The 12,651-nt window shown below is 44.1% G+C and overlaps 1 protein-coding gene across 2 annotated transcripts in view; it reads right to left on the bottom strand.

Annotated features, from left to right (window-relative positions):
* Window positions 1-2,177: 2,177 nt before the first annotated feature.
* Window positions 2,178-12,651, bottom strand: part of LOC135543487 (E3 ubiquitin-protein ligase Midline-1-like) — a 35,210-nt gene continuing 24,736 nt past the window's right edge. Inside the window, exons 3-10 of one of the 2 annotated variants that reach the window (XM_064970789.1) lie at window positions 11,644-11,739; window positions 8,855-8,962; window positions 7,623-7,771; window positions 7,325-7,452; window positions 6,349-6,492; window positions 3,552-3,713; window positions 3,087-3,294; window positions 2,178-2,819 (exon numbers count right to left, since the gene is read on the bottom strand). In XM_064970789.1, the coding sequence (XP_064826861.1) occupies window positions 2,471-2,819; window positions 3,087-3,294; window positions 3,552-3,713; window positions 6,349-6,492; window positions 7,325-7,452; window positions 7,623-7,771; window positions 8,855-8,962; window positions 11,644-11,739 (1,344 nt within the window). In that variant the 3' untranslated portion in view covers window positions 2,178-2,470. The remainder of the gene's footprint in view (window positions 2,820-3,086; window positions 3,295-3,551; window positions 3,714-6,348; window positions 6,493-7,324; window positions 7,453-7,622; window positions 7,772-8,854; window positions 8,963-11,643; window positions 11,740-12,651) is intronic. The other variant, XM_064970790.1, reaches the window with a different exon arrangement.

Raw genomic sequence — 12,651 nt, 5'->3', positions numbered from 1 at the left:
GGAAGTCCAATCAGATTTCCATGTCATCACAGTTTTTACTCGGTGGAGTACCATTTTAGGTCAAATACATACATGAAGGACTACACACACACACACACACACACCTTCCCAAACACTGTTGTTAAACATGTATGTTAGTTGTAAGAGGAAGGACCCCAGTCAGTTGTTTTCAGGTCTTTGTTTGTCTGAGGCCCATATTGTTTTGTCTGGGGCCCATATTGTTTTGTCTGAGGCCCATATTGTTTTGTCTGAGGCCCATATTGTTTTGTCTGGGGCCCATATTGTTTTGTCTGAGGCCCATATTGTTTTGTCTGGGGCCCATATTGTTTTGTCTGAGGCCCATATTGTTTTGTCTGGGGCCCATATTGTTTTGTCTGGGGCCCATATTGTTTTGTCTGAGGCCCATATTGTTTTGTCTGGGGCCCATATTGTTTTGTCTGAGGCCCATATTGTTTTGTCTGGGGCCCATATTGTTTTTTGGTAAAGCCCATATTGCCCGGTCACACCGTTGCTCTTGTGAACCAGTCAAAAGCCTCTAGCGGACCAGGAAGAGGCCCTGTAGTCTACAGGAAGAGCGCAGGATAGATTCACCAGCTTGTAGGCTTAACTTAGACATAGATGGCTGGTTGGGTTGGTTTATGGTAGGAAGGCATGGGTCTAGAAAGAGAAAAAAACGATATATTAGGCTACGTTGATGGTCGGAAACAGACAAAGACCTGATGGTGTATTGCTAAAGTGATGTTTACGACAAAGTGAGTGTGTGTGTGTGTGTGTGTGTGTGTGTGTGTGTGTGTGTGTGTGTGTGTGTGTGTGTGTGTGTGTGTGTGTGTGTGTGTGTGTGTGTGTGTGTGTGTGTGTGTGTGTGTGTGTGTGTGTGTGTGTGTGTGTGTGTGTGTGTGTGTGTGTGTGTGTGTGTGTGAAATATACAGTACAGGAGGCAGTAAAAAAGTTAAAATGTATCTCACTTTATTGAACCTTTGACAATCGACAAATGCTACTTCATATATGTACAGTGACACAAGCATTCCGATCCTTTTTCCTAAAATAGTGTCCACCGGATTCAAACATACATCTGAATTGAAACCGTTTTTGTGGCAACATTAAAGAGCAGATAATCGCTGCATCCAATACAAGGAAAGGATAAACCCAAACCTAAGACACAAATGAATGAGTGAACCGATCCATTTTGTTACTTTAAAAACAAAACGATTATCTGTAAAATATCCAGATGGTCCTTCTTTTGAAAGAAGACAAGAGTAAAAGAGAACATAATATGTTATGTGCATCATGGAGTGCCTGTGTGTGGTGGAGAGACGTATCCTACAACATTTGAATTCATGGTCACTGGGTCATACAGTGGTCAAGCTGAGGTCAAGCTGTGGCTCGTGGTGACATCGACCTTGGTGAAATAATGACTGAGTTTGTAAGTGAAATGAGAGTGAGGATTGTATTAGTCGTGTCCTCACTGTACCTAATAGCAAAGTGGAAGTGTTTTTCAGTTTGGGTTTGTGACAACTGCTAAGTACAGTAGGAAGTGAGTATTCACTCAGGAGAGGACAAAGTAGTTTGCATTATTGGATGAAAACATGGATGAAAACAAGATTTGGAATAGACCTGAGAGATACTCACTAACATGCATGGCTGAACTACAAAGGACCTATCCCATTGCAAAGAGGGACCTAAATCCCATTACAAAATATGACAAAAATTAAAAATGCAATGCAAGCAGGGATTGCTTGTCTAAAATGCAACAGTACTTTTACACTTGTGGGTTTAAGGTACTATAAGGAAGAAAGTAATTATGTTGTCACAAAATAAGTATAATTTACACATTAATGTACTAGGACACAATACTTTTTCTAGATTAGAAAGTAACATCGATAAATTGCATCAAAATAATTTCCCTAGATTTATAGATGTCTCCTATATCTGGTAAACTGACCATAAATAACGTATGAACAATGTGTAAATGTAAGGGAAGATGTGCATATTGAAACTTATCTAGGCTATTTTCTTACACTTCAATAATTAATATCTGTCATCTAAGCACAAGAAAATGGTAGTAAAAACATTTAAATTCATGGCTACTTTAGTTCCATAATCATGAAGGTGGGAGTTTGGCAAAGCTATAATTCACAACTGTACAGCTACGTAGCTCTTTCCTTCTTTCCCATTCGGTCTGTGGTCAAACGGTCTGTGGTCAAACGGTCTGTGGTCAAACGGTCTGTGGTCAAACGGTCTGTGGTTGAATCGAGGGTGGTCTGTGCGATTGACGTTGGCCCAAGAGGTGGTCCAAAGTGCCTAAAATAAAATGAGATGGTAGCATGACATTTTCTGTGATGATTCAAGTTTGCGGATGGCCTTTTCTAGTTCATAGTGGCCCAAAGTGCCTTGGAGGTGGCTTAATCTAACCTAACCCAACCCAAATTAGTCTGATCTGGCCCGGTGGAACTCTAGTTCCCAGGGGGTCTCAGTCCTGGGTTTCCAACCCTTCTAGGTGTTCGGGGATGGGCAGACCCGTGAGGACAGTCAGACACTTGTTCCACACATTGAAGACGGGACACACGGGCTGGGCGAAGGACACGTGGAACGTGTGCAGGTTCTGCGAGCCCACGGCGTCGTAGAAGGTAAGCGAGCCGGCGTCGTAGTCCAGCAGGACACCCACGCGGCGCAGGTGGGGCGAAGGCTCGATGGCCAGCTCCTTGCTGTTGTGACGCACCACCCACGAGTTGTTGCAGCGGCACAGGACCCAGGAGGCCGAGTTCTTGCCGATCCACTCGTGCTTGGGGGCCGACTTATAGGCGATGCCCACCGCATACCTGCGGAGAAAGGAGTAAGAAGACACTGTTAGCCTGCCTCTAAAACCCAAACACTTCAACACTTGTGAACACTTACCAAGTGTTAAATACTCATAGTTATTAAATGTGCATTGAATCTTTCTCTGACTACATTGTGTAAATGTGCTTTTAAATTACTTACAATGTGGCCTCTATCTCTGTCATTCTACCCAGCCAGATCCAACAGGCCAAACACCATGTGGCTCAGAGCAAGATATTGGTCCATCATGTCTCCCAGGTCGAACTTACCATGTGCTTCCTCCAATCAGGGCCTCCCAGTAGTGGCGTCCGCTGTCGATGTAAACGTTGCCAACGACGCCGTAGCTACTCTGGCTGGTGAAGCGCTCCTGGCCGTGTCCCTTCTTCGATGCCGTCTCGTCGCGCTCCACCGTCAGGTTGTCATGGGAGATCTTTAGCTTCTTGTGGGCGGACTTGGGGTCCAGCTTGAAAGGTTGGCCTGGACAAAGAGGACGGAGAGAGACAACATGGTTAAGTTAGCAAGGGGCTAGGGTAGGATAGGTTATGAAGGCAGCAGCTGTATGTATAGTGTCCATATTAGGAGACCATCCCCGACATGTGATGCTGTCCTAATATGGACACCGTATTGAAACATAATATGGTGACCATATTAGGTAAGAATCACAAGATACTTCTCTCAGACTGCATGCTATAATTCCAAGTTTCCTTCAATCGTAATGAATGTGGAGCCCTTACTGTTGGTTTTGAGTGTCCCTGGCTCACTGCTGCGGGCACCTGCCTGGTTGATGGCTTTGACGATGAAGATGTACTTGGTGCCGCTCTGCAGGCCGTGGACGGTGTAGTGGTTCTGCTTGATGTTAGGCACAATCATCCAGCTGTCTGCAGAGTTACACAGGCCTGGGAGGGAGAAACAGACTCATAGTTACAGTGTCGTCATGCATACACACTCAACTATGCATTGGTGCATATGGGGGAACACACAAATGTTTCCGTTTGCACACATGTAGTCACATGAACACACACAGAGTGGCTATAACAGACCAATAACGCAGACTGCACATGTACAGTACACATACTTTGTTGTTGAAGTATTGCGGCCTTGATAAACTTTGAAAAGCAAACATCATCAATTAATTAGGTCACTCGTAACCTGCTGAATTCCATGACGTAAGCAAAGTTAATTGTCACAGAATGAGGAGATGATTTGCTTTGCCTGCTGCAGAGACAGCCAATCCTCAGCCAATGTAAGTATCATACTTGGACCAAATATAAACATTCACCTAATTAAGTCCATATTTCCCCAACATATTGTATATTTTTATTCTTCGGTTTAGCAAACTCTTATCTGTAGTTTGTGAGAGGTGTAGGTTTGAGTCTGTTTGTGTTAGGAGGGGAGGAAGTCAATTCATGTGATCCTCGGAGAGCAGAGCTAAAGGATAGAGAGGAGTGGTCCAAATTCCATAATCAGTCACTTCCTCAATCAATTCTAAGGCCTTTTAATCATACTCAAGTTAGAGGGGAAGGATTCATGATCAGTGTGTTCAGACAATGCTTCTTGTCCAATATGACTTTGGCGTCGGAGGGTGTAGTAGATTTAAGGGGAATTGAGGGGGAATTTATCATACAAAGTCAATTCATTACGACAAATGCCAGTGATGCTCAAAAAGTCAGCCAGTATGCAACGCAGCATTATGCCATTTATAGTGATTCATTTCTAATGATCCAACACATTCCATATATATTGCCATTCACTCTACTCTGTTGTTTCATGTGGTTACTGTAGGTGTTAGGATGGGGGGGTTCATTCACCTCTCAATGGCTGTGCTGTTCCATGTCCGTGGGACTGGCTGTGCTGTACATTGATAGGCCTATACTAAGCCGTGCTGTGCCACATTGATGCCCGCAGGCTTAATTCTCTGCCAGAACAGCCATCGTGCTGAGTTCACAGTGTATTCTCCATAAGCTTCACGCGACATCTGTTTGAGCGTGGTGCCACATTGATGCCCGCAGGCTTAATTCTCTGCCAGAACAGCCATCGTGCTGAGTTCACAGTGTATTCTCCATAAGCTTCACGCGACATCTGTTTGAGCGTGAACCCATTGCACCTTTTTGTCCGTCCCTATAGGCTACCATGTACCATCATACCCCGTCATCATGTCTAACGTGTGTTCTGAAGGCTGCCATTTGCCAAAATTTTAAATGGAAACACGCCATTCTCACCTCACACATGGCAGCCATTTTGGAACGGCGTGCCTGTCACACATCATTTACATTGGTGAGAGAAAACACAGTGAGCAATTAAATTGCCCTGCAATTAAATGACCCTGAGTGAGACCCTATGGGGCCAGTGTCTGCCGTCACCCTTTTTCCTCTGAAGTGTCATTTCATAGATGTGACATTGTGACAACACCTCAGCCTCAGCCCAGAGCTTAGACTCTGTGATTGGATGTGAAACTAGGGCGGGAAGAAAACGTAGCGTGTGCAGAGAATGAGGAGAGGAGGAAGTGGAAAAAAACACCTGTCACTTTGGGTTTTTACGCCGCCCCTCATGAAAAGTGCTGATGTTGGTAAAGGCCCTTCTCAATGGGGTTCCAAAGACAGCATCTGATACAATTGTTACGTTCAATTATCATTCTAGGGTGAACATGGTAGACTTCTATTATACATTTCTGCTCATTCATTTTGTATATTGGTTCCCGAAAGACATTCAAAAAGTCATTCTACTTGGGGGCACTGGAGTTTTCAAAATGATTTAAGCGTGGAAAAAGCCAACTGCTCCTGTTCCAAATTGCATCAACACCGATGCTGTATTGCAATATTAAAGCTATAGTTCTGGTACTTCTCAGTTTCTTCTCTTTGTTGTTGTTGCTAAAATGCTCACGTTTGCAGTGAAGAGAGGTGATCACAACATGAGACAAATCATATCCTATTTATTCTCATGACACCCTATAACCTTGTTTGCTAGCCGTCCGCTTTCATCAAACCACACACCTCTATATTTCCCATCCCACTGATCTCATTTTATATTGCTTGCCCAGCGAAGTATGCATGAGCGTGGCATTCAGGCGTGATCCGTGGGGGAGGAGGGCTCTGAGCACTGATTCGTGTTATGACTGTAATTCGCTCCGAGTCAGCTAGTCTCCCTCTCTCCATTCCACTCTGTCCCCTTTGACACTGCAATAACTCAAGCTGAGATCCTGAGATTTGAGATCACCCCATTGGCCCTAGTCAACAGGCTCGGTGAGAAGAAACACATGATTCGGTTTTGGTTCATGAGTCCTCCAGCTGTTTGGCTTTACACACAATACAAAAGTTATCATCAGGAGAGAGTTCTGTGAGCAAAACATGTTCTCTCAAGGCATTCTGTGCACTTGCTAGCACCATTGGCTTGCCATGTGAAGATACCATTGTGTGTCTGGTGGTGTGCCTGGTATGCCACTGACAACATTGGCTTGACCTATGAAGATAGTTGTGTGCTTGGAGGTGTTCCTGGTACGTGTGACTGCATTTTTGCCGACACCCAGATACTTACTGACAACGTTGGCTTGCCCTGTGAAGATAGCATACTGGAGCTCATAGGAAAGCACTGTGAACTCATCGTCTGAGGTCCAGTGGACGGTGATGGTGTCGTACGATGCCGTGCAGAGCTCTTCTCTGATGCTCGGAGGACTTGGCGCTACATAAGGGTAAGGAGAATGTTATGTTATGCGTGCTCTGGCATAATTATGAAATAACAGTGCTTCACCTTTTGAGCGTGCTGTTTTACCTCAAACAAAGTACAGGTGGCTCTTAAAGGAAGACTGAAGGCTAGAGACTTCTATTGATTGCCAAGCTTTTGTTTGCTAATGATAATTCATAGCCCAGATGATATTTCATAGGTTGACAGTTGAGCAGAGGCTGATGACATCTTTCGCTCTCCTCCCCTCCCTAACCCTCCTCTCTCTCTTCTCTCATCTCTCTCTTCTCTCATCTCTCCTTCCCTTTCGCTCTCTCTCCCCCCCTCCCTCTCCTTCTCTCGCGCTCCCCCTCCGCCAGTGAGTGCACATCGATGACTCAGAGTGATTCACTTAGTGAGCCAGCCCTCAAGCGAAGCCCTCTGCCATCACAAAGACTAAACAACAATCTCTTCCACAAACTCATATAAATCTATTCATATGATGTATAATTATTTTGGGTACTGCAATAATATGCAATAACATGGACTATTTTGGCATTATGTAGATGTGGAACTTTGGACCACAGTTAGGTGGAGTGCATACAACCACATTTTTAGGTTATGGTTGTAGAGAGAGTTGCCAACTCTTGCACTTGACAATAGAATATAGGGAGATATATTGCCAGTGCTTTGATATAGTTGACATCATGACATAAAGCAATATCATAATATCGGCAACAATATCACAGTATATCACGATATTGCCAGATTATCACAATATACCGATATTGTATTAAATGATCACTATTGGCGCCCACCACTACTAGTAAATACAGCTGATTGTACTCTGTACCTGTGAGGTAGTCCAGGCTCTCCAGCAGCTTCTTCTCCTTGGTGAAGTCCAGAGCGAACGTGTCAAACGTGTCCGTCAGGTTGATCTCTGGAATCAGGACCTGAGAGGAGGCGGTCGCCATGGAAACCCTAACACAAACACATAATCCCAGAGGGTTTAGTTCACAACGATCCCACTATGTTGCACATTTTCATAGGATGCCAGAGGTCGTGTTGATTGACTGTGAATTGTCAATGGTTAGTCAGAGCCGGTGTTTGTAGTGAATTTCTACCACAACCTCCGTGCTGGCCTTGCTCACCTTTCGGTGATACTCTTGGCGGTCTGGAGGAAGCGGGCGTGGTCCGTCTCCTTCAGGGTCTGGTCGGCCTGGGTGATGAGAGCAGAGGACCTCTCGATGCACTGCTTACAGTTGGAGATCTGCTGGGCTAGCTTCCTGATCCGGACCGCCTATAGAGCAGATAGGACAGAGGGGGGTTAGAATGGGTTAAAGGTGATTAACTGAATCCCATGTCAGGGATGGTAGAGATTTAGCCCAGATGGAGCTTTTTGGGATCGTATCCAGATGTTTTTGGCTTGTTGCTTTCTCTTAACCTAATGAGAGGTTAAGAGAGAGTGATTGAGGGCAGTCAAATGTGGTTGGTTGGATGTTGTATTTAGGTCAGAGACACTGCCCTCATCAACCTTTTCTGACACACTAAACTGAACAACTAATCTTTGGTTTCATTCGAATGTGTATATTTTTGTTGCAATTTTCTGGTATTTATATGAAACAACTTTTCACCCATATCCTATATCTGGACAATGCCAGAGGTGTGGGAGCAAGAAAAAATACCAAATTGTCTCTCTATCGTCTCAGCGGCAACCGTCCACCATAAAGGATTTCTATTTAGGCAGGTTTTCATTTCCAGCCGAAAGGTCAGAGCAAAACTGCCTCTATGGCCCCTGATATTGGTACTTCTACTTTAAAGCCCTGCTCCTGACTCAAGTCCTGACACGAGACCAGGAAGGAACGAAGGAAGTCCTGTCATTTAGAGAAACTGTAGAAATCTGGTTTCTGACTAACCCTGGACAGCTATTGGTAATTCCAACGCCAACAGAAATTCAGTAAGGGAAATGAAGCAAGTAAAAGTAACACAAAGTGTGAAGTCATTTCCGTTTTCTCTCTGACTACAAATAGTTAGCTTTAAGCGAACTCCAACTCTGTCAGTCAGTAAAAATAATTGAGACATGCCCTGTAGGTTGGACATCTTGATAATTAAGCATGGTCCAATTCCCCTTGGTGATCTTGTTCAAATGTTGGCTTTGCATCGTAAATGAACAGATCGAGAGTGAACAGACGGTGGACTTTCCAACAGATCCAATGCAGACCCCGAACAGAAGGCGAGAGACATTTACCCTTCTGTTGTTTCACTATTACATTCCTTCCCAGGCCGTACGGTTCAGACTGCAGCTCAGAGAAAGTGCAGAGGATTGTGTGTGTGTGTTGGATGGGATTCCCCTTTCAGACCCATGGCCACTCCTGGATCTTACCTTTCCCTCCTTGATTTTGGTCCCAATGATCTGCCTCCTTTGCTGGATGATGTCAATCAGGAGGTCGCATTCTTCCATCAGCTTTCCCTCCTGCCGCGATGCGTTGACCTGAGAAACACAAATGGAACATAATTCAGCTGTCTGATAATTCATAGCCTTAAGTAAGCTGTAATTACAAACCATTTACTGTTATACTTACCCAGAGTCAGACGAACTCACGGATACCATTTTTATGTCTGCATTATGAAGGAAGTTAGGAGGTAGTTTCAAGAGCCAACGCTAACTAGCGTCAGCGCAATTACTGGAAGTCTACAGGAACGCTGGCGTATGGTTTGCGCTAACGCTAGTTAGCAGTGGCTCAGCATTGGCTTTCAAAACTACCTCTAACTTATTTCATACTGCATGCAGAGACATAAAAATGGTATCCACGAGTTCATCTGACTCTGGCTATGTCGAAAACCGGATCTCGCAGTATCCCTTTAATGTTTTGTAATTGTCAAAATGTCCGACCTGTCTCAAGGCCATGATTTATAAAAAAAGTAGAAAAACAGATGAATTGCCAGAATCTTTGCGGCATCCATTTAAAGCTCTAGTTCAACTAATGATAATTCAGATGTCAGTTGGTTTTACATTGCAAATAATAGCCTTCGGGTGAATGAATCAACATTGAGCCACAGTACCTTAATGTGTGTTTGTTTCTGGCTACTACAGAAGATAAAGAATGCCCGCGCCTGTGTTTTGCTGAGTCTAACAGTGCTCAATTCTACGTAGCATTTGGATCAGTCTACAGATCTTGAAGGTTTGCAATTGTTGAGTGCATGCACACTCAGGTCCACTTTATTAGCCACAGGCCTTTGAAATATATGCCTCTTTGGTGCCCGTTTTTATTTCCTGGTGAAACACAGATTTTCAACCGAAGCGAAAAGCAGAGAGGGGAGTTGTGAAAGAGGGATTGTTTGAGCGTTGCCAAGCCAACAAGGTGTGTTATGGTCACTCCCTGGTGTGGACAGGCTGTTTATGATATGAAAGGGACTCATTGAAAAGCACACAGATCTGTCTTTTCAACGCCAGTAATTAGGTTCCTTCGCCCTGTGAGTGAGTTTCTCTACTGTACGTTCACAGGGTTTATACGGGGGTCATGGGTGAGTGCCACCATCTCTCCCTCTGATCTGCCGTGGAATATGTGTGGATTGTAGGTCTAATGAACTCTCTATGTATTACAGTAGGATGTTCAGTGAGGACACACTGTGGGCTCAGCCTTTGGACATGGCAGGGGAGCGTGTGACGGACATAAAAGATGAGTCTTTGGCAGGAGCATAAGAGATTCTTTTAACCCAAAGCAGAAGCGTTTCTGGGGAATTGCCCGTCAAAAAGAGCTCAGAAACGTTCAACAGAAGGTGGAGGAGAGGCTGATTTGCTTTAGAAGGCTTTCAAATATTCAGCGATCTCTCCAAAAAGTACACACGCATCCTGTGTACTCTCTTTAAGTGCTGAGAAAGGGAGTCTTTCCGGTCCTTGCACATTTATGCACACTGATGATGACTATACAAAAAAAAACTCTAACTGTAATCCTTGGGGTGGATATATCAAATTGAAATCTACAGCTTTAATGAAGTGGTTTCATGTGTTGCACAATAATTCTGCAGCTCATTCCACATTCCTCAATTATTCACGCAGATTACTTTTACAAAGTACAAAGTCACTGAGCACAAGCTGCACGCACACACACACACACACACACACACACACACACACACACACACACACACACACACACACACACACACACACACACACACACACACACACACACACACACACACACACACACACATATACACACAGAAACACAGAATTGCTTGAGAATTAGCCTTTACACTCATTATTTAATGGGTGGAAGTGTGTTTAAAAACCATGCACACGTTCGTTTCTGACCTACATCCACCATGAAAACGAGGTCAGATATTTCCCCTCTTTTTCTCTGATGCATTATTTAAATACATCCATTTTAAAAGGACCAGGTTTGTGGATTTTAAAAGGCTAAATGAAATTACCAAAGTGTACCTGCGGCCTGTCCTCAAATGTTACCACCCTTTTAGTGTACTGGTCACAGTGGCCATGGAGGCATATTCCAATCTCTGCTTAGAGTATAAGTCATAAAGATTCAGGCCATGTCATTTTCATTTCCTAGCCCACCTTTCCACCATGGGGCTGTGACTCTTTCCTCTCAGGCTCTTCTAATTTGATTCATCACAGATCAAGAACAAGTGACTATGGTCAGAAAGGCTTCATCCAGAAGAACCTTCATTAAAGAAGTGGCACAACCAATCGGTGGTCTCCGTATAGATACATCAGTAAAATCTAATTGTATTGCACATGGGAACATTTACGTTGGACATGTATATATTATAATACATGTTTAAAATGTGTTCCTTGACAACTCAATGATTAGTAGCCTATATCAGGAAAGCATTGTGCATTTTGAAATTGTAGAATATGATTCTATGTACAAATTCAGATGAGCAAACTCAAGCGGAGACAGGAGCATCTGTTGCCACACAAACTACTTCATGATGACATGACAACATTAGCATAATCGTGTCAGGGAAATCATCATTTGAAAAAAATCTATACAAAAATCTACAAAGTTTGTAGTTCTCTGAGGTGAACGACATACTGTACAGTTAGTTAATTGGGCTTGCATCACATGCACTACACTGACTACAGCATGCCTCTTGCACATGCACGCATCTCGGAACTCATAGCATGGTCAGTGACAGAGCGCTCACCTCTACATGTTGACAGGTTTGGATCAACTTTCCCATCAACCCTTCCAACTCATTATTCCTCTTGACCAAATGACTCAGGTTGGAATCCAACGCTTGCTGCAAAAGAAAGAGGAAATTACTATTGAAGACAGAAGAGAAAACAACAGTTATTGTCCTTGTTTTTCTCATGAACACGCCTGAAAATCAACCTACCATACTTTCAAGAGAAAATAAACACAAAACCAAGCTGATCAAAAGGTGTCAGAGGTCCTACATTTCTGTTTTAGAGAGAGCAAAATCATAAAGCCAAAACGGAGAAGCATCTTACTCCTCCTCCCTCTCTTCCTCCCTCCCTCTCCTCCTCCTCCTCCTCCCTCCTTCCCCTTCCAAAATCTCATCCACAGTTGTCACATTCGCTTTTTGGACAATTTGGACACGAACCTCCGGGCGCTGCCCCTGTCCGTCGTCCCGATACCGCCTCATCCCGGCCAGTCAGTCTCTGAGCAGGACTCACAGCCAAACACGACTGGCAGAGCCTGAGCCACTCCGGGGGGAAAAAAAACGTCATGCATAAACTCCCCCCCCCAGATCGGCAAATGAAGCATCAAAAGCAAAGCCCCTCTGACAGTCCATCTACCTATCAAAGAGTCTTTATGTGAGCTGCTCTTCCTGATGTTTCCCCTCCTTTTCCCTCTTCCTATTCTGCCAAGACAGAAAACCTGTCTTCTTTATTTCATCATTCTATCATATTATTGCCAAACCGACCATATTAAGCCACAATGTGATGTTTAGTAGGGATTAAATGGAGTTGCCCCATGGGTTAACAGCGTAAACTACAGACGAGCCAGGCAGGAGAATAAGGGTGGGGGGGGGGGCTTACCAGTCTAATGGATGGCCTTAATACGACGATGACGTAAAAAAACAAAACACATTAAGGACCATAGGGGATGGCATGATCAACGGGGGTGTAAAAATAACTGAACCCATGGAGGAAAACAGCAATACTACAAGGACTACTAGCGTGTCTTC

The sequence above is a fragment of the Oncorhynchus masou genome, chromosome 7 (assembly GCF_036934945.1).
Source record: "Oncorhynchus masou masou isolate Uvic2021 chromosome 7, UVic_Omas_1.1, whole genome shotgun sequence".
Taxonomy (NCBI): Eukaryota; Metazoa; Chordata; class Actinopteri; order Salmoniformes; family Salmonidae; genus Oncorhynchus; species Oncorhynchus masou.
This window is presented reverse-complemented; position numbering and strand designations above follow the sequence as displayed.